This window comes from Heterocephalus glaber, unplaced genomic scaffold (genome assembly GCF_053883595.1).
Source record: "Heterocephalus glaber isolate CG9 unplaced genomic scaffold, H.glaber_assembly_v1.0 deba00001600, whole genome shotgun sequence".
Taxonomy (NCBI): domain Eukaryota; kingdom Metazoa; phylum Chordata; class Mammalia; order Rodentia; family Bathyergidae; genus Heterocephalus; species Heterocephalus glaber.
In genome coordinates this window covers 6204435-6226435 of record NW_028258372.1, presented here as the reverse complement: position 1 = coordinate 6226435, position 22001 = coordinate 6204435, and the positions used below count along the sequence as shown (strand labels likewise).

The following is a 22001-nucleotide window of genomic DNA, read 5'->3' as shown; positions in this document are numbered from 1 at the left end:
GTCCCTGGGTCTTCAGGAACCTTAGGGCCTCATGGGACCCTGCATAAAGCCTTGTGTTGCGTTGTCTTCTGAGCACATGCCAGGTGTGCCATTTACACACGTGGAGCTTGGGACCACTGGGGATGGAAAGAGCACAGAGGATGAAATGAGCAAGGGCAATTTAATAATTTAAAACCGAAAGACAAAACGGACAACACACTGCTTACACTCCTCGCAGCTTCCGCTGGGGGGCAGCACGGAGGCCTCTGGTCGCCTCCCCGAGCAGGTGACCTCCACTCGCTCTCCCCCTTCCTTCCCTCTCCTCCTTATCTCAGCTGTGTGCCTTAGAAGTCTCTTCTGGAGGTCAGGTCTTGCCAAGGACCCAAACTGAAGGGTGGAAGCCCATGTTGGGGCGGCTGGCAACCCTGGGCCCTGTCGAGGGGAGCCCTGGCTTTGCTGGTTTGCAGTGGGTTTCTGTGTGCAGCCAGGCAGAGCCCATGAGCAAAAGTGTCCAGATTCACCAGTGACCAGAAGTGTCGGGGACAGAGCACGAGGTGTTCAGCAAAGGCTCCTTCAGTGACAGCTTTAGGAATATCGAGCAGGAATCCAAATGCACGAACACTGTGCCTGTCATCTCCTGCAGTCACGTGATTAACAGTGGCCAGGAGTTCAAGCCTATGCAGACCCTAAGCCAAGGGTTTGGGCCTGTGTGGGGCCAGTGCTCCTCCTTCCCTGTGAACGGGACTTCGTCCCAGCTGGAGAGTCACAAATGCAGACTTCGGTCATTTTGTCAGGGGAGGCTGAGGTTTCGGCAGACTGCTGCCTGGATTTTTCTGCAGCTTCTCTGCCATATTGATGACTGATTCATAGCTGATGTCAGTAGCAGCCACTGGCTTCCAGGTTTGGCTCTAGAAGCCGGGGTATGGGACAGGAGACACCGTCTTGGCACCAGGCACACACCGACCACTGACGGGTCCCTGTGTCTACACTCAAAGTGCTGTGCACATTTTCTAGGTTCTCCCAGGAACAACTCCTGCTGATAAGAGAGCGAGTGGAAGGACAGGCCCTGCTGTAAGAGTGGAGGCGGAGGCTCCCACCACGTGCAGGAATAGCCTTAGCTGCTACTGCTGGAAGGAGGTGGCACCTTGCTTTGTTTTTATGACCTCCCAGGCCTGGGCGTCTGGCTGAGGGCACTGTGGTGCCAGAGTAGACAGAATGGCCATGGAAAGACTGCTTAATGTCCTCCCTGAGACCAAAGAATGGGATCAAAGGGGATGAAAGGAAGAAAATTCTTAGCAACTTGGAGAGACAGGCCTGAGATTGTGTGGCTCGGAGTTATTGTCCCGGAAAGAAGTTGCTACTGATGACCACACATACCGTCCCGCCAGCCCCTCCAAGGGCACTGATCCTGGTGTGAACCTAGGACAAGGTGGTATCATAGCCCTGCTAGAGCTGAGAACTAAAGATGGAGACAAGAAGGGACAGGAAACGATTCTGGATGCTACCCTGTGTTCTCTCTTCCCCCAAGGCCACGAAGCCCAGGCAGCACTTCCACTCACTCTTCTGGTTGAAGGTATTATTTCTAGAAAGCCCTGTGGCTTCCTTAATGCTAGATTCTGCTCGGGTGACCCAAAGGGAGCCCATGAAGATCTTATCAAAGATTTGGGGAGAATAGCAGGAAGCTGGGAGGTGCACATGCCAAGCCGGCTCGGTGGGGCAGGAGGCAAGTCCAGAGGGGGCCTGCCAGGGAGCAAGAGCCTGTCTGCTTCCAGTGGCCACCCAGCCCTGTCCCGTGGGACTGTGGTGCACTCAGCCGACTGGATGGATGTGGTGACAACAGCTAGCAAGACGCCGCTCTGCTGTCAGGGGAAATGTCTGCTGCAGAAGGGGCCAGATGTCCCAGGGTACAGGTGCTACCCTATGAGGCGTTTGTCCCAGCCTAATCTTTCTGGAATGTGCCCAGTTACAACTGAGACAATCTCTCATGTACCAAAAAGCCCGTATGTCCAGACCCAAGCCATTTGCAATGATTGTGCAAGATGTTGGACTGAGGGAGAATCTTTAGGTCACCAGAATACTGACACCAAGCTTTTCACATGTGGGCACCAGCCAGTATGGACTCTTGGAAGTGTAGGAGAACTGCAGGGGCTCTGTGACTCAGCCCCACCTCCACCCATCCCAGGCTGAGCTTTCTGGACTTATTGGAGGCCAGTGCCACAGGGGGATCAGACAGGCCTCATGCCAGGATGTCCTGATGGGCCTGGGGGTAGACTCAGGACAAGGTGTCAATAGAATGACAGGACCCCCACCCTAGGCCTGGAATTACTTCCCCCTATGTACAGAAGGACAAACAGGATAAAGAGGAATTCATAATTCCAGGTAGAATAAAAGTGAACATTTAATGCCACCATAGTTTGATTCTTTAAAACACCAGATTCTTTTTTTGTTTTTTGACAACATTTTACACCTCATATGTCACAAAGTCAGAGATCGTAGCCAGCAAACAATGTCTTCACATGGGAAATGGGACACAGCTTAATGAATTCATGTCACCGGTTTGTGAGAACTATATAACTCTCTTTTCTAGACTTTTCTCCAGGTAGCCTGCTCATATTTATCATGATCAAGCCAACAGCTTACTTTTACATAGCTATGTAAAGGCCCATACACAAAAGCCAGCCTGCAGATAGGCTGCTGGAATCTGCCCAAGAATGGAATAGTTGAATTTCTGACCATGACAAATGTACTTCATTTTTTTTTAATTTAACAGCAAACACTTGTAAGCTAAGAATTTAATTTTAAAAACAGCACCAATCTTCTCTCCAGTTAAACAGTGAACTTAAAACAATGATATCAATACTACCATTGAGTTTTTAAAGAAAACAACACAAGATTTTATGAACTTGTTTGTGAATTCACTGTTTCCAACACAATAAATGCACTTGGGCAGGCTTTGTCTCCAGTTTTCACATGGGCCCATTTCTACAGATGAGCATATTTATATATACATACATACATTACTAATCATGAAACCACAGAGCCAGAGCTGGAAGGGACCGCAAAAGTCCTTTAGCACAATGTCCTCATTTTACAGATTAGAAAACTGAGTTCAGAGAAGCTGGTAATTTATCCCAGGCCCTACACAGGTCTAGTGTAGAAACTGGAATTAGAACTCAGGTTTTCTGTCCCATGTTCTTCCGTGTCATGCACCTTCTGTACACACACATCCCATATGTACACACACATTGGTACAGAGGAGTGATGTGTGCGCTCATGTACACATACACGTGGTACAATGCCATCTTACTAATGAGAAGAGCCCGGTATGCTGGACTCAAGCCCAGTTCTGCTATAAAACTGCCCCATGAATTTGGGCCAATCGATGACTGTTGATGTTAGTTTCTTCATCTATAGATGGCTCTCCCAGCTCCTGTAGAGGGCTTTCATTTTTTGAAGCATGTCGGTTCCACCATCTTTTTCTCTTGACACTATCCCAGAAAGGCAGCTTTATGGCTCCAACCTTCCCCCATGGAGCCTGAGGCCCAGCAAAATGAAGCCACTTGTCCAAGGTTGCACAGCTAATGATGGAGCAGGAGCCAGGTTTAGCACCTGGGTTCCCCACTCCTAGCCCAAGGGTTTTCCTCTCAGTCTTAGCCATCTCTCAAATGAATCTCCTGGCCCCAAGCCCTCTCTGCCTGTCAGAGATCTGCTGAGGGGACAGGATGCCCTAAGTACTACAGTTTTACTGGCTGTAAGACTCACTAAAGTGCTTTGGTTTCTCCAGAAAAAAACCCAGTTATGCTATATATCCAAGGTAAGGACCTCCAGCCACCTGCCCAGCCCCCTTCAGTAGCATGGAGTGGTGTCAGATCTTGCAGAAATGTAGGAATGTAGTAATGCTGTAGCACTTTTCTCAAGAATTTAGTGTTGAACCAGTAGGAAGAGGCTGGATCCTCTTCCACCCAGGCCTGTGGAGGCTGATTTCCAAGCTCATTATCATCAAATTCAAAGGGAAAGATCTTTTCCCCTTTGGCTACTTACTATAGAAACAGCTGAGATTTTGCACTAAGCTTTGTACTTTGAGAATTGGACCCTAATCCCTGTTCTCCTGATTTATTTATTCTCCCCTCCCCTTAGCCTATGTCTGTGCTAACAGACTTTGATAGAGTGACAAAAACAGAAGAAACATAGCCACGGACAGATCTACCAAGCTCACACTTAAATGCATAGCATGTGGAGAACATTTCCAACCATCAGCCATGAAGTGTAAATAAACTCGAAAACAGTGCTGGTGAACCTTTTAGAGCTTTCAATGATACAAACAGTGCACTGTGGTTAGTGAACCACCACTGCTGTAAAACACAGGCAGTGTGATCAATAAAGCAACATCGTGGTTTGCAAATAAATGATAGCTTTATAAACTGAACAGAATAATGTGGGAAACAAAGGGATGGGGCTCGTAAAATCCTGTCTGCGCCCGGTACCGACTGGCCCTCTACACACGTGGACACTGGGACTGGCTGCCTGGTGGACTGTTAATTAGATGCAGTGAAGTCTTGACACAGCTTCAGATCCAGTTCCGAGGAAGGCCACTCAAAAGCACAATGTGTTTGTTTAGGGATGACTAAATTAGCTCATAGGAATGTTCAAACTTTTTCTGAAGCTATAAGCTTACAGTTTAATAGCTTGACCTGGGTTGGAATTCTGCTTTTATTATTGTGGAAATAATGAACAATTTGTAACTGAGAAGCATATTACTTTGTCAGGAAGACTGAAAAGTGATGCTTTATGAATTTTTACCCACACATGGTGACAGATACCTTCCAGAGGAGGCGAAAGAGATACTATAATCCAGAGGAATAGTATATTTCTACCACCTGGCAAAAAAATATTTTAGACCCATTTCCTGGCAGCATCAGTGAAACTGAGTGCCCAGCTTCGTCTCACTTGGCATGGAGAACAGTGGGTTCCACTGGGCTTTTGTCCCTGCACCGATGTCCCTCACACGTGCAAAGCTGGGTTACACAGCCCAGGTGGCGGCAGAGAGGCCCCAGGGACAACAGCAGTGGATGGTTTCATCAGTACCCACCAGTAACCTCAGGACTTCCGACGTGTTTTTGACTGGCCTGGTTTCAGGGTTTAGAGATACTGCCTTCAAAAGTGAGTAAATACTTTTGCACATACCCACAATGGGCTAATAATTTTCGGACAGGAAAGAATGACTAAATTCATGGAATCCTCTGTTTCCAATTTTGAAAAAAACTCATCTGAAAAAATTTTGTACCCTAATATCCCTAATGGAACAAAGAACCTAAAAACATTCAATGCATCATTATTTTGGAAGGTTCGATGACGAATCAACACTGGCCAACAGCACTGGCAACAGTGTGTGCGCTCAATGGACTGTGGGCTTCTGCCAGCCTGGCCTTCTGGCCCGAGTCAAGGACAGAGGGCTGTGAATAGAAATGCCTGTGACGAAGGTGTGTAGATTCACCAGAATGATGTGTGTATTAGTATTTGAAGCCCCCAAATGTGGCTGCTTTATAAGGACATGAGATACACACCCAAGTGGGCACGGGTGCTTTCCTTCTATAACACTGAACGGAAATCCTTGCAGCAAGCACAGGATTTTTTGAATCACCACTCTGGACAGCAGATGTGGCTTCCATCAAGTCACTGCCACCCTACTGCACAGCAGACTCCAAGCTGCAGGCTAATGTATGACACACTCAGCCAAATTCCTGCCACCAAATTCCCTGCACTGGGCTGTATGGTTTTGCTTTTTGCTTTTTTTTGTTTTCTTTTTAAGTCCCTGTATCTACTGTCAGGGACACTTTCCTGCCCAGGGTCCTTGTTTGAGTCCTACCTCCATCACCACGGAATCCACCTCTGCACTTGGATCTCATGGTCTCTATGTTCAGAGTAGCAATTGGAGATAAAACAACAGGCAGGGTCGCTGATTTCAAGTAGGAAGAGATGAAAGTGAGAGACAGCTTCCCTGATTTCCAGGGGAATTCAAGGACAAGGAGATCAAAGGTTCCGGCTCTCAAGCGTGGATTGAAAGCCTGGGATAAAGCAAACTATCGCCCCCTCGCAGCATGAGACACCATTATGAAATGTAGTATGGGTTACTCCTGGGGAAACAGTCTCTCATTCCCCTTTCCTGGATCTTAGTTTTGCTGTGCTGCCAAAGCTTCTGCCTCATACTAACTAGCTGGAGCAGGGGCAGGGGCAGGGGCAGGGGGCAGGTTTCAGACAAGGAATTAAGTAAGGCCCACTCATCTGAATGTTAGTTTCAAAGAAATACCTTAATGGTCTTTTCATTTGCGGATAATGGACTAGAAATGAGTTCTTGGAAGTTCCCTTTGCCTTTGTGGGTTATCTGTCACCAAAACCAACAGGAGACCTGGAGCCTTCACACATCTGGACATGAGGAGGCATTCTTCACTTCCTGGGGCAGCTTCAGAATAGCTGGCTGCACCTGTGTCTTTGTGTTTAAAGACCATCGTTTGTATAGTCCCTTGACAGTGCCAGGAACAAGTGCATAATGTCATAAAATGCTTGGTTTCTTCACATGCATGGTTTATCAATATTTGTTAAATTAAGATGTTTGCAGATAACTTAGGTTTGAAAAAAAAAAAGGAAAAGAAAGAAAAGGGAAAGTGTGACAACACCCATACACAACTGCACACCAAGGCCTGCAGGATTCTGCGGGACCTTCTGTGGTTGGCCTCTTGGGAAGCCAATCTGACTTAGGCAATTCTTCATGTCATTCAAACTTTTGTTGTATCATAAAGTTGCCACAAATGTATTCAAGCAGATGTAGGCAGGAAGCAAGCTGACAGCCACTGCCCCAGGAGAGCTTTCACTGTCTGAGGTTTCTGATTTCTGTAGATGTATCCACTTGGTCTCACTCCAGTGGCCTGCTAAGGAAGTCACTGCAGCATGATGACCTCAGGGCTGAGGGAGAAGGTGGCAGGGGCAAAGGCCAAGCTCACAGGTAATATACTAATCAAGTGAATTTATTTCCAACAAAAAACAAGGCATACTCACCTTTGAAATTCCCCCAAATAAGGCTTTTAATCAAGTAGTTTAGTCCAAACCCTCCAAAAGGGAGGCCAAACGGTATACTCAAATTTGAAGGGTTGGCATTTCCAGAATATTGCTGTTAAGCAAACCCCTTCATGCACATACTAGAAGGCCAGAGGTGGCTCAGAGTCACAGGACTGCTCCTCAGGGTTGAGGGGAGTTGCCCAAGACAACATACTTGTTAAACTTGCAGTATGGGGAGTGGGGGACATGATCCATTCCAGAGTAGCTTTTGACCATATTTTAGTTCACATGAGAGCAATTTGAGCATCTCTTACATAGCCACCTTAGTGTAGGAGCAGAACTTTATAGACTGTGAAAAGCCAGACTATGATCCATAGAGCTGGCTTCCAGCACATGGGGCTGACCTCCAAGGCAAGCCAGCAGGACCAGTACTGTGCCACTCACAAACCTTCTGTTCCCACTGACTGAGTCTAGCTGAGCCCCGCTGGCTGTTTGGTCAGCTGTGTTGGGCTACATGTGTCTAGAGGTACAACCAAGATGTGCAAAGATTCTTCTTCCTGGGGGAGCAGGTTGGGAGAGGCCTAGCCTGGAATGGGCTTGGCAGGTGTGTGCATCTGAGGGCAGAGGTTAGCAGTGCTCTGTGCGAGCCCTGGAACAGTGTGTCACCGGAAGGCTGCACGGGCTCCAGCAGAGGGCCCTGTCCCATGGACAGGAGCACTCCTGGTTGTCCCACAATGCTCTGCAGCTGTTTGCTGTTATCAGTTGATGCTGTTGACCTCTCTGGCCTCAGGTTTCTATCCCTAACAGGATGGAATTCTCCTGAGGGAACTGCTGTAACTTGAGAATGAGGACCCAAGACCTGGACATCCGATTCATTCACTTCTGCTCTGCCCACCCAGGGATGTGAGATTTAGGGAGGCAAGCCTCTGCCTTTGAGAGCCATGGCCGGAGGAACCAGCTTTGTCCCTGGGTAGCACACAGGCTTTGGGCCAGGGAGAACTGAACTTCTTGCTTTCAAGCAGGACTCTGGACAACAGAAAAGCTGTGCAGTCCCAGGCCTCCTCCTCATTCTAAACCAATACCATTGGAGCCTCTGAGCAGGTCCAAGCCAAGAAATCTCTAAATGAAGAGCCCCCATGCCACTTCAATAAATGCACAAAACTCAAAAACAAAGACATATGGCTGTGCTGAATTGGTTCAGGCTTACTGTTCAGAGTCTTTGGAATAGAAATGAACAAAAACGTGTTTTGAGAACCATCAGACCCCGGATGGGAGGGGAAAGGACTGGAGCAAACAGCCCACCTCCAAGGAGAGGGTGGGGCCCAGCTGAAAAAGGACAACCTTTCCCTTAAGGATGCAGACTGCCTCCTCTCCTGGACACTAAAGCTCGTGTGCGCCTGCTTCACCATCCGCATCCAGGCTGCTCGCTGTCCTGCTGCCCTTCAGAGGTGGCACTGAGCGTCACCCGCTGTTCCAAACCTTCGCTGGAAACACGCTGGCTGATGCAGATGAAGTCTCTGGGTTCTGTTTGAGTGGCCTTACCAGAATAACCATAAAAGACAGGTAACATTTATTCATACGCAATACTGATTAGGAAATATCTCTACAAACACAACTTGCTTAGAAACAGCAAGTCAGCAATAGGACAAAACACCAAGAAAAAAGGAGCGGTAAATACATTGCAAAAATGTGTTGGATTTTCTTTTTTGTTGGTTTTGTTATTTCCATCTTGACTAGCACCATCTGTACACAGTGAGTATGAACATACACGTTTGGATAATCGTAAAGATTTGCAAGGCACTTAATCTGTCATGTAGGGTCATCTCGTTGTCCTCGTTTTGTTTTTGCCACTGGCAGGGATGCTGTATCCACCCTCCCCCTTTCTCACCAAAGCAAGACAAGAGCGAGGTCTCTTTGCTAGCAGTTCTTATGTACAAACAAGTTCTTCAAAGTTCCTCAAAGTGCTTTTCAGTCTCACAGGGCTTCGACATCCCTTGGGCTTCCCATCACTTTCTCCTTCCACATGTTCGGTGTTTGCACCTTCCCTACAGAATGCAAAGGAAAAACCGCCTTCCGCTCACCGCTCACCGCTCACTGCAGACTTGCCACCAACCTTCATCCTCATTCTATCGTCTTTGGGTGCCGTCAGCACAGACCGGGTCAGGGTGACATCTTTCTGAGGTCCCCGGGAGGGGACCAGCGGGTGGGAGACCCGCCTCTCCTTATCGGCGCCTGGAGGTGATGTCGAAGCAGGTGATCATCATGAGATGCGCCTTGCAGAAGTTGACACGGCTCTCCAGGCGCTCCGTCACACACTCCAGCGCCTCCAGGTACTCTAGGGAATCCAGCTCCAAAACCTGCTCCAAGTCAACTGCAAGAGAGGAGGAGGAGCCTCAGGACCACTCCTGCTTCGCCCAGCCCCGGCAGGTCCTTTGCCCGCCCCCTCCCACCAGCTCTGATTTCGCTGCCTTAGGACCTCGGGGTTCCCTCCTCCTCGCGTGATCCTCCGCCTATGGGACAGGGGAGGGGAACCCCGGTTACCAGGTTTTAGATCCTTAACGTTTGTTGAGACTATTCTGAGGAATAAGGGGCGTCCTATCCACCCCCACCTCCTGCCATCACCCCAGGACCTGTGCAGGATTATCATACCGTTCTCCTCCTTCAACCAAGAAGTAAGTAGGTCTTCAAGCTGCCCTTTCTGGGGTCTCACTAGAGTGACAGGTATAGTCTGCCTCCTTAGGTAAGGACCTCCCTCTCCTTATTCCTTCAAGCACCATATACAGCTGCCTCTCAGCACAAGGAACCTGACCCAGTCGCTTGGCATTTCCTGATGTGGTCTCACATACTCTTTGGTCATTCAGGGAATCTGACCACAAACAAGATCTGGATGAAGATCCTTCCCATGGAGGAAAAGTTGAGACTGCCGACTGGACGCCTTGCCCGATGACTAGGCCTACATAGGGTGAGAAGTCTGCATCCTCCAGTGCCTAGGAACACATATCCAGGGTCAGCTCCTAGCCCCAGGCCCCCTGCTTTGTCTCAGGGTGGCTGGACTGCCAGTCACTGGTCCCACATGGGAAGGGCAGCATGGAGAGCAGTCAAGGGTGGCAAGGATGGCCTTGGGATCCAAGGCGGGAGACTGGAATGTGACTCCCAGCAGCTCTGAGTCCTCAACCTGGGCTGGCACCATTTCCTTACAGGTGAGTGAGTAGGAAAGTTCCTATCCTGCTGTCCTATCTGCCTTGAGTTACCGGTAAGACTCCAATAGGGATTAGGAACATGAACATGGCTTGGAAACTGTGACTTGCTACAGAAACTCCTGAGACTGATGGAAGTGGCTTCCTTATGGATGAGCTCAAGACAGCGAGGAGCCTGCTCCAAGGCTGCACTGTTAATAAGGACCAGAGCTGAAGGAGGCCAGGGCTCTCCGAATACCAGTGTAATAATGAAAAACCAAACCCCACCATGCCCTAAGCACAGCAGGCAGGACAACTGGACTGACTTGAAAGGGGCAGCAGAATTAAAGCATAAAAATAAAAATGGATCCCAGCATTCCAGTTTCTGTGCCAATGCCCTGCCTGCTTCCCATAGGGAACATCGAGTGCAGCCTCCTGGGTTATTTTTTTTAATTCATTCTTGTTTTCCATTCATCTTAAAGAAACAATCTGTATTTCCCCTTTCATGTAGCCTTCTGTACATTCTCTTTCTCGGCATCAAACAGCACTGATTCTTGATGTGTACAAAGGCAAGAAGGTGACTGTTTCCTGGAAGCATCTAAAACACATGTGTTCTGATGCCCAAGCGTGTTCCCATCCCAGGGAAATAAAGATGACTTTGTAAGATGAAGATAATTCTCAGCACCCCCCACCACCACCACCACTGCCCCGGCATGAACAGCTCTTATAAAGTCAAATTGTAAAGAAAATGGTAAAAATGAAGGGGCTGCCTGGAGGGATGCCCTGGGATTTTGAAGTGCCCAGGGGTTCATGACAGGTTTCAGATATTATCTGAAGTCCCTTGTTCCAGTCCGTTAGCACCGGGCATGGAAATCTTTGGGGTAGAATTCTCGCTTTGTCCAAACCTCTAGCAGAGGACCTGACAATGGATCAGGCACGTGGTCCCCAAGGAAGTATCCCCTGTAGGAAACGCCTACTTAGCTGAGCTGGGGGTAATTATAATAATTACCACCAGGTGTTGGGCTCTCGCCTTGGGCCAAGCAGGATGGTAAGCACCTGACCAGTTCTGTAGCAATTCCTTACTCCTTATAACCACCCTGTGAAATAGGCAGTTATTTTTCCCATTTCATAGTTAAGATCATCAAGATGCAGTGGGGGTTAAAGCCCCTGACCTAAGGTCACATAGTTCATACTACAGACGGGAAAACCAGGGTCTTAAAACAGCTCCATAGGACCGTGAGTGTAACCACCAGTGCTGCAGCTCAGATTTGTAAGAGGCCCTGCAGAAGGGCTACAGTCAAAATAACTCAGAGCATGTAAGGGAGACGTTACTACCTCTTTCCCGTGGAAGAGGAAGTGCTAGAAGACAGACTGTTAAAAGTGGCTGGGAATCATGGGAGCCTGACAAATCCCGACACTTTCTTCTTCATCTACTGTCATTTTACCCACTCCCCACCTTTTAAAAAAATTGAACCCAGGGCATTCACACTAAGCTACCTCTGCAGCCTTTTATTTTTTATTTTGAGACAGGTTCTTGCTAAATTGCAAATTTGGGCTCAAAGTTGCCATCCTCTGCTGGGATTACAGGCATGCACCACTACGCCCAGATTTCACCCAGTGTTTTATTTCAAGCCATCTACTTTGGGACACAAATCTAAGGCTCCAGATTCCACCTATGGGCCCTCCCCAGAGGGGAGACACAAGGACAGGGGGCCATGCCAGGAAGGAGCATTATAAGAGTGGCACAAGTGGCCGGAAGACGGGTTGCTTGAGACCGGAGGGAGAGGACTTTTAATGACACTAATGAATGGCATAGACTAAATCTTCCAGCTTTGGTTTCCATATCAGTTTAATAGCTGGAACCAGATTTAAGTTTTATTTGGTAGCAGATGGAATGGTTAGGAACAGATAAATAAGGGACAATTGAATCCACCTCTCAGAGAGAGCAAAATTGTCCTGAATTGTTAGTAGATGGTTACTGTCACCCTGAGCTTCCTATTAAATGGAAATAACATCAGGGCTGTTCCTTTCGCTTCCTGTGTCAGATGAGCAGCGTGACTCTGTGGCCTGGGAGATGTGTAATCAGTCTCATGTCTGGGTCATCTTTTGACACATGCAGGGAAGGGTGGGGAGAATCTCATTTTCAGGGTTTTGGACTGAAATCTATCAGAAATAATCTTGCACGAGCAGTACCCGCCACCCCTTTCCTAGCCGGCCCGCCTGCCTCCTGGGGAAAACAGCGTGGCTCCCAAGCGTCACCCTCTCCACCTGCTGCCCTCAGATGCAGTCTGTGCAATGTCACCCAGGTCAGGCCCCGGGTCTGTGTCACTGGGCCAGAGCCTTACATTCACGGAGCCATTTGTTGGGGTCCAGCATGAGGTACTGTTTGGTCGCCTCCAGCTCCTTCATCAGCCACTCGTACTTGGCTCGGACCTCGGCGATTCTCTGCTGCCGATGTTCCAGAATCTTCAGCTTTGCGTTGAAGCACACAACCTCCTGCACGGGGACAGAGAGGGAGACGGAGGTGGTGAGGAGAAAGGAGAGCTCAATTCTTGCAGAGAGGAGCACTTTCCGGCATGATCAGGAAAAGGAGCTCTTGGCTCGGTTTCTGCCTCCAAAGATCAGACAACCCGGCCACAGGAGAGACGATGGCGGTGATTCTTCCATTTAAGCGGAGAGGGTTCTGCAGTGTGCTGATGATGGTCCGTACTGGGGAGAAACTTCCAGACAAGAAGCCAGAGAAGGCCCCACGGTGGGGTCCTCCAGTACCAGTACGTGAGCCCTTAAGGCGTTCCAGGAAAGGAAACGGAGCTCTCCAAAGTCTCTGTCCAGTGAGCAGTGTGCCGGGACAGGAGCCCACTGCCACCCATCCACCCAACCAGCGGCGCTCGGAAGGGAAGCCCCCCTGGCCCAGGCCCCTTCCTCAGGGCAGGGCCTGCTGGGCACTGCCGCCCCATGGGGAGCAGTGGCTCACCTTGCTGGTGCCCCCTCGTCGCCGATGCAGGCGCTCCACGTCATCGATTTCATAGACTTTAATCTCGAAAGGCTCCCCGAGGCCCCTCTGGGTGCTGCGCAAGGGGCCGTCCACCCAGCGGACCCCGGTACCTGCAGTGGGTTTTCTCACAGGGGAGGAGGTGTCGAGGGACAATGCTGGGATGAGCCTCCGTCTCTGAGAACCTGAGGAGGGGAGGAAGCACACAGCTGATCTTTTCTATTTCAGTCTTTTTTAAGGATTTTTTCAATTTCATGCGGGGATGGGGTCATGATTGTCACCCAAGACCTGCTGCAGAACTGCTCCTGAAGGGCTCCAACTTTGCATCACCCGTCTTAGCATTCACTCCCTTGGGCTTCACTAGAGAAGCTGAGCAAAATCCCTGCCCTGCCTTTAGAGCCACCCCACCATGTCCACTTGGGATGCCCCCAAAGCACACAGCCTAGAGCTGTGAGCCCCCCACACCCTTGGCATGGACATGTGCTGCTGTGAAACTGAAGATGTGTTCAGGTAGAAAGGTCCTAGCGTTGGTACTGAGGCCAGAGGAGTGAGCTTATAACCACACCATTTTAATAAGCATTTATTATGCGCCAGGCACTGTTCCACTAGTCAACAAGCTTTATACATTGCGACAAAGACTGCCACCTCCTCCTTATATCCATCTTTCTTTTCCCTCTGTGCTGAGGCTCAAACTCAGGACCTTGTGCCTGCTAGGCAAGCAGTCGGCCACTGAGCCACCCCCAGGCCCCTGTTCTCCTTTTCTTGCTCACTCAGCAGGACCCCCTCGTATTAGCAGGCACAGGTCCAGCTACAGTAGAGACCATGCTCTCATGTGGTCCATATTCCTTGAGTTTTGGCCTTTGGGATATCAGCAGAAGAGGCATGCATGACGGCTAGAAAGTCTCTTTTGAAGGTCTGTCATCCTCTTCCTCCTGTCTGGACAAAATGATGGTTGGGCCATAGGACGATGATCATAAACATCAACACCAAAGCAAGATGGAGAGCCAAGGTCCCCAGTGCCCTGGAGACTTACATGAGAGTAAGTCCCTATATTGTATTAGGGGGTTTTCCAACACAAACATAACCCATATATATACATATTATATATAAATATAATATATGTATATATATAATAACTTATTTAATTCTCACAGAAGAGGAAATTGAAGTACAAAGAATGAAAGTAGTTCACCCAAGGTCTCAGTATTTTCTTGTTGAAAAACAAATCCATTGCCCACCTGAAATAAATGAATAAATGATATTTAAAAATCAGATGACGAATAATCTTCCCAAAGGATGTTGCTATGGCTCAAACCATAAGTGACCATGACCCCTAAAGGCCGTGTGGTGAAAGCTTGGCTGCTACTGTGTGAGCTGTGGGAACCTTTAGAAGGAGGGGCCTGGTGAAAGCAAATGAGGTCACTGAGGGTGTGGCCTTGAAGAGGATATTGAGAACCCAGCCCCTCCCTCTCTCTGCTTCCTGACTGACAGGAGCTAGGCAGCTCTTTCTGCTATACTTCTGGTGTAATGTTCTGCCTCATCACAGGCCCGAAGTGAAAGGATCAAGTGACCATGGACTGAAATGTCTGAAGCCATGAGCCAAAAGAAACCTTTCCCCTTTTTAAGTTGTTTACCTCAGATATTTTGTCACAGTGATGCAAAGCCCCAGTGACCCACCCAAGCACTACCTTTTTCATGTCCAGTGAGTGAAGCCATGGCCTGGCCCCCTAAGCACAGGCCTGATAATTTCATCCATATCTGGAGTCGAACTTGCTTCTTGTTTTGGGAAACTACAGTGTTTCTTCCACTTGTCCCACTCCCTTTGCCCATAGAGTTTTGGGAGTTTGTAGACTGACTCATTGGAAAGGAAGCCTGCATCTGTTAAAGGCTAGGCCATGATGCTGGGCATTCTTTGTGAGGGACTGGAATTTTGGAGGTTGCTTTCTCCTGGGAGGGAGACGGGTTGGGAAAGCTAATGTAATCCCAACAGGCTTACCCAGAAGCTGAAGGGAACCTGATTTACTGTCACTCTTGAATTGGTATATGGTTCCTTCCTGAGGTTGAACAAAGAAGGCAGAGTTTGCCTGAAGCCTTTCCTGGCTCTACTGAGGGTGGAACAGATGAAAAGCCCCATCTAAACTTGGATTTGACTGTTAAACCATGAGAGCAAACAATGAAAATTATAGAACACTGATGAAGGAAGATGACACATACAAAAATTATGGAAAGACCTCCCATGTTCATGGATTGGAAGAATAGTGTTAAAATGTCCATACCACCAATGCTATCTATAGATTCAATGCAATCCCCAACAAAATACCAATGACATTCTTCATAGGACTAGAAAACAATCTTAAAATCCATATGGCTGCCGGGAATTTAGCTCAGTGGTTTCACTGCCTGCTGCATAAGCACAAGGATCCAAGTTCAATCCCTGGTACTAAAAAAAAAAAAAAAAAAATCATATGGCAACCCAAAGACCTCCGAGTAGTCAAAGCAATCTTGAACAAAAAGAACAAAGACAATGGTATCACAATACCTGACTTTAAGACAAACTACAGAGCACGGTATCGAGATTCTAGAAATAAACCCACACATCTGTAGTGAACTGATTATGCACAAAACATTGAGAGCATACATTGGAGAAGCCCAGGATGGTGGTGCAGTACTATAATACAGCACTCCAGGGAGTGAGGCAGGAGGGCTGCAAGTTGGAGCTCAGCCTTGGCAGCTTAGCAGCTTTGTGAGGCTCTTTCTTAAAGTATAAAATAAAGTAATGAAAAGGCTGGGATATAGCTCACTGTGAAGGCCCTAGTTACAACCACACACACACACACACACACACATGCACACAAAATCAAAATCAAAATCAAAAAGTACACACTGGACAAAAGACAGCCTCCAGCCTCTGCAACAAATGGGAAACTGCTAGGGAAACTGGAAATTTCCACGCAGAGAATTGAAACTTGACCCCTACTCTCATCTTGTAGAAAAAAAATTAAAAATGGACTAAAGACCTACGTGTAGGATTTAAAACTATGAACTGCTAGAAGAAAATAGAAACACTACAAGAGACTGGTAGTCAATGATTTTCTGGATAAGACCCCAAAAGCACAGGAATAGAAAGCAACATTGGACAAACGGGATAACATCAAACTAAAAGGCTTCTGCATGGCAAAGAAAATGAAAGAATAAAGAGATAATGTACAGAAGAGGAAAAAAACTGTGCCAGCTCTTCAACTGACAAGGAATTAATATTTAGAATATAAAAAGAACTAAAAAAATGTAAAAATCAAGTAAGTCAACTGAAAATGGGCAAATGATCTGAATATACACCTTTCAAAAGAAATACTATAAAAGGCCCAAAATACATGCAAACACCCCAAATCATTAGCCATCAGGGAAATGCAAGCTGGAACTACAATGAGACTCTACCTCACCCCAGTTAGAATGACTATTATTAAAAAGAAGAAATGCTGGTGACAGTGTGGAGCAAAAGGAACCCACACATTGTTGGCAGGAATGGAAACTTGCACAGCCATGACAGAGAAGAGGATGGGGTCCCATACTGTTCCCTAGGAACAGCTGTACCGTGAATCCAGCGAGCCGACTCCTGGGTAGTGGGAATGAAATCAGCCTGTCAAAGAGTGACCTCGGAGCCGGTGTTTACTGCAGCACTGTTCACAACAGCCGGGGTGTGGAGTTGGCCTAGGTGCTCCTCAGCAGAAGCCCAGACCGGAAAGTGGGGCGCATACACACGCAGGGTGATTATTCAGCAGGAAACAATGAAACTCCATCACTTGCAGCAAAATGGATGGAATCGGAGGACATTATGTGAAGGGAAGTGAGCAGGAAGACACAGAAAGACAAATATCAGATGTTTCTCTCGTGTGTGGAAACTAAGAAAGTATTCCTGAAAGTAGAATAGTGATTCGTATGGACTGGAGAGGGGGTAGTGTGGAAAAAGGGAGGTTGGATTTGATTAGTGCATGTTGGATGCATGTATGGAAATTTTACACTGCACCCCGTTAATATGTACAGTGTGTGCATAGGAGTTATTTTTTTAAATGAGAGCAAGAGAGAGTTTGCAATGAGGCAGCCCAGCTATCTGAAGCCTACCTTATCCTGCAGTTTTCGGGGGCACCCGGACAGCTGTGTGGATCTGTGGATCTGTGTAACTGGGGTGCTGATCCTTGTGTTCACATCACTGGTGTGGTTAGGTAGACATGATAGACTTGGAGGAGCCCGTGTCCCCTGTCGCCTCCTCCCTTCCTGCCTCTCCACCCCACCAAGTCCACCAGGTTCTCCCTGCCGAGTACGGAGCCAGTGTGACCTGCTCAGCCTTGGATCCCTTCTAGAAAGAGTGACTGTTCTTCTCTCTGACTTTGAGAAATCCAAGGTCTGCTAAGGAAGCTTAAAGGAAGGTACCGTGGTCACAGAGATTCTCTGATACAGAATGAGGGGAGCGGGTGGGACCCAGGGCCACTCCCTCGCTACTCCTTCCCTGTCCCGGGGAATTAGGAACACAAAAAGCCACCACTGTGGTCCCCTCAGGCAGGTGGAGCTTCAAGGAGCTGTCAGGAGATGATGTCCCCTCAGTAGAGTTAATTCTCTCTACAAAGCGCCTCTGCTCTCTAAGCCCCCTTAACTTCACATAAGATGCCCCTTTCTGGAGCCAGATCAAACTTTTCCAATGGGAATGAACCTGATCGTGCTCTTTTACAAAAAACGTGTCAGGCTGGTTTGACAAGCCCAGCCCTGTGCCTCTGTGGACGACAGGACACTGTCATTATCTGAGCAGAGCCAGACAGCCCCAGACAGGTTTAGGCATTTGCAGGATGACTGTGTGACTCTGTCAGAGCTGGAACTGAGGAGAGACATGGGACGTGATAGTGTATTAGTTCTCTACTGCTGTGTAACAAATGACCCCCAATCCTAGCAGCTAAAACCAGTTAGTTCACACACTCCTGCAGGTCATGAGTCTGGGTGCAGCTGAGCTGGGTGGTTCAGGCTCAGGGCCTCCCCTGAGTTGCCCTCAAGCTGTCAGATGGGGCTGCAAGTCATCTGAATGACTCACTCATGTGACTGCTGGCAGGAGGCTTCAGTTCATTGCCTCCTAGGCCTCTCCACAAGGCCTCTGAAGACATGGCAGCTGCCTTCACAAGTCAGTGATCCGAGAGGGAGTGAGAGAGCACCCAGGATGGAAGCTGAGGTGTCTCTGTAACCCAACCTTGAACGTGACACAGCATCACTTCTGCTTTATCCTCTTGGTCATAGAGACCAATGGTGGTGCAGTGTGGGAGGGGCCTATGCAGGTGCGCGAATGCCTCAAGGAGGGGGTCACTGGGGGCACCTTGGAGTATGGCTATGGTGGTGGCCCATGCAGAAGGGCGACATCAGGAACAGGGCCACCTTCTGTCTGCTGCCAGGACCCACAAGGAGGATCACTGTGATGAGGAGAGAGAGAGGACCCAAGATGGAGCAGAGAGTGACATTTCCCTGGACTCCAACAGCTCCACAGATATAAATATCCTGAGGGCCACTGAATTCCTCCCATGCTAAATGGTCACCTCTGAACTCCCTGGCCACCTCCACCCCAGGGGAAGGGAGAGCTTGAAGCTGATCTGACTGTGCTCAGGGCTCAGCATGGTTCTCTTGCATGTTAATGAGCAGGTGACATGGACATTTGTGAAGTTTGGATCTGGTCACCCATATATCAATTTCATGAATGAACTGACATCCAGTTCTTGGACCTACAACTGCGGAGCCCTCCTCTCTCCTCCTGTCTCCCGCTCAAACGTCATGCTCATGTGAGCCATGATGGGGACAGCTGAGTACTGGGGTGGGGGGATGCGGTCAGGCTACAGGAATGGCTTCTAGTGATCTAAAGGACATTTTATAGGTCCGGATGGTGCCCTCCCATTGCTCAAAAAGACACAGGAAACAATGGCAGTGACGTGCTATGCCATCATGCAGAGATGACCGACCAGACTCGGTGTGGTCCCCGTGAAATAAGATTGCTTACGCTAGGTCATGAATGCCTGTGATCCCAGCACTCGGGAGGCAGGAAGATCTCAAGTTTGAGCCCACCCTGGGCAATTTAGTGAGTCAGCAAGACCTTTTCTTAAAAAAATAAAGGGGGGCTGGGGATGTAACTCAGTTCAAAAGCCCTGGGTTCAGTTCCCAGCAAGCAGGTTGCTGGTGGGACCTGGGCAGCATCACAGCCAGGGGGGCTGCAACTCTGGGTTTGCACACAGGAACCAGGCTCCCTCTGAAGCCCAGGGGTCAGAATGCTTCTTCCTCTGGACCCTGTCCTGCTCATCAGCCCAACACTCAGCCAGGACGTGAAGTCCAGGCGTAAAAGACACCAGGCCAGTCACTGCCAGCATCATTGGCTGTGTGCAATGGGCCCCATATGGCCTGAGAAAGTCAGCAGTGCAACTGTAATGCCACTTCCAGCCAGAGCTGTCCCCCAGGCCAAGCAGAGGCTGAGCCCTCACCCCTACCCTGCTGAGTGGCAGCCAGGGGGCGTCAGACGGCTCCCTGACCCACAGCGGCCATCTGCGGCACCGACAGATGGCCCAGCTGAGAAGGCTGACTGGGGCCTTCAGTCTGTCCGTCTTTGACAACCGAGTCCAGCAGAAGTGCGCTGTGACTCTAAAGACACTGCCTTTTAGGTCAAATGTCAGGAAACTCAGGCATACAGAGCTCCCTGCTCCCTAAGATGGGGAATCTGCTCTGTTGCTTCCGACTCATCCCCTGGAACGAATGGGCCAGCCTTAACTTCTCCCTCTGTTGCCCACTGTCTGCTTGCTGCCATGAGGTGCGGCCACCAGGAAGGCAGTGAGTGGAACAGCATGAGGCGCTGATGTGGAAAAGAACCACAGACACCAGGCATGTTGAGAGAACGGACAAAGAGAAGATGAGCGAATGCGTGTGATTCCCTTGAAACACAAGACAGGGACTCTGTGTCTCCCTGGTGAACAATGATGGTGGCCGTCCTACCTGTTGTAGTGGTTTCACTGACAAATCCACCGACCCCAGCTGCAGAGTAGAAGGAGGCAGGAGCCCCGGGCCACCCTGGCCCCCTCTAGGCAGAGCCTGGGCTTTCTCTGTGACTCTCAGCCCTGCACCAGGACTGGGCCATCACCCCCTCTGCCCTTCTGAGGGGCTCTTCTCAGGTGCTTTCTTCATGTCTTGGAGAATTAATTATGTCCCCCCAATGGATTTTCAAAACGTTTCTTTCATTCTGAACCCTTCTTCATCTCATTGATTTTCTTAGGAACACTCTGGAAGCCTAAATCTGCCAGCAAACAGCGCACCTTCCTTCAGTTTCCCTTAAAGCCCACAGCCAATGTGTTTCTGGTTCTCATTCAAACAGAAGCCGGGCACACAGCTGAGAACCAAGTGAGCGACAGAGCCAAGTGCTGTGCTCTTGGGCCCTGGTGAGGGACAATGAGTCCCAGATTCTCAGGCAGTGCTGTGAGCTGGCCTTGGATCCAGGAGCTCAGTTAACTACAGGTGGGAATCATGGCCACAAGATGGGCCATTGGTCAGAAAGGTTCCTCCACACCAAGAGAAGGGAAGGCAGGGTCTTTGGTGCTTAGAATGAAGGAACAGGAAACAGGACTTAACATTTCAAGCAGTTGTCACCAGCTAGCAGGACAAGATATGAAAATACACGGGAAAAAAACTGTGTTGCCAACCAACCAGCCAACCAGCCAACTAGCCAATCAATGGATCAATCAGTGGTATCCACTGGTGACCAGCATCTGCTCTGTGCTGGGTACTGAGCAAACTGGAACTGCAAACTGGGCCTTGCAGAAGCTCATGTCCAGGCAGGACAAGGTCGAGGTGTATCTCAGGGCCAACCTGCTTCTCTGGGGGAGGGGATGTATCTTCGGATAGACCCTCCCTCATTCCTGAGCTCCCTGAATGCTGGGTCACAGCACCAGGCCTCCCTGCAGTGGGAGTGAACTTCAGTCAGGCCAGGGTGCTCATCCAATTGTCAGACTTCCCCATCCAGCCCAAGAGAAAGAAAGCAAAAGGAAGAAGCCAAGAGGATAACCCTCCAAGGTTAGGCTGGGATGCAAGGAACCAGAAGAAGAAGAAGAGGGTCTGGGGAGAGTTCAGGTAACAAGAAATGTGTGACTATGAGAGATGTGGCAATGTTAGAATCAGGGTCTTGGCTGGAGCCACCATGGCATACACCACACATCACAATTTACATCCTCTTAGCCACTTACATGCCTTCCAGCCAGGGCAGACATATATATGCTCCCTACCTGGGCTGGCTGTCATCACTCTAATTCAGCTATAGCCTTTACAATTTCAAATCACTGACCACAGAGGGGCTGGCTAGGAAGTGTGGAAGGATCAGTGAAATTCCATTCATAAAAGTAACCTAAGACATCTCTAACCCGTTACCCTTGATCGAGAACCTCTGATGACTCCCCTTTGGCAACTACAACAATATGTTGTATATTCTTATAATAATTATGTGGGACAATACGGACTCATGTATACTCCTACAGTAGTTCCCAGATGTTAAGGGACAACTTCCCCTACGTTACGCTTTGTGGTTTCTCCTTATGCTCATTAGAGAACCCCCCTTTTTGAGTTAATCTCAGTGCTACGGTACTGCTGCCCCGAGCTTGGGCCCTGTCACCACCACAGGCTCCAGTGCCCTCCATCCCTTCTGCCTGTGCAGATGTGAGCATCCTTCAAGACCCGGCCCAATCCTGAAGTTTGCCGGTGCCTTTTCAGTCACTCCAACTTGCAGAATCCTGTCTTTGTCTGAA

The 22001-nt window shown here is 48.9% G+C and overlaps 2 protein-coding genes across 4 annotated transcripts in view; one reads left to right on the top strand and one right to left on the bottom strand.

Moving 5' to 3' along the window:
- Window positions 1-22001, top strand: part of Smyd3 (SET and MYND domain containing 3) — an 877202-nt gene that overhangs the window by 817243 nt on the left and 37958 nt on the right. The window lies entirely within an intron of this gene.
- Kif26b (kinesin family member 26B) overlaps window positions 2353-22001 on the bottom strand; it is a 548528-nt gene continuing 528879 nt past the window's right edge. For all 3 annotated transcript variants that reach the window (XM_087194066.1, XM_021265513.2, XM_004853491.3), the window contains 3 exons: window positions 13183-13385; window positions 12554-12704; window positions 2353-9403 (listed from right to left, as the gene is read on the bottom strand). In XM_087194066.1, coding sequence (XP_087050192.1) covers window positions 9255-9403; window positions 12554-12704; window positions 13183-13385 — 503 coding nt within the window. In that variant the 3' untranslated portion in view covers window positions 2353-9254. The remainder of the gene's footprint in view (window positions 9404-12553; window positions 12705-13182; window positions 13386-22001) is intronic.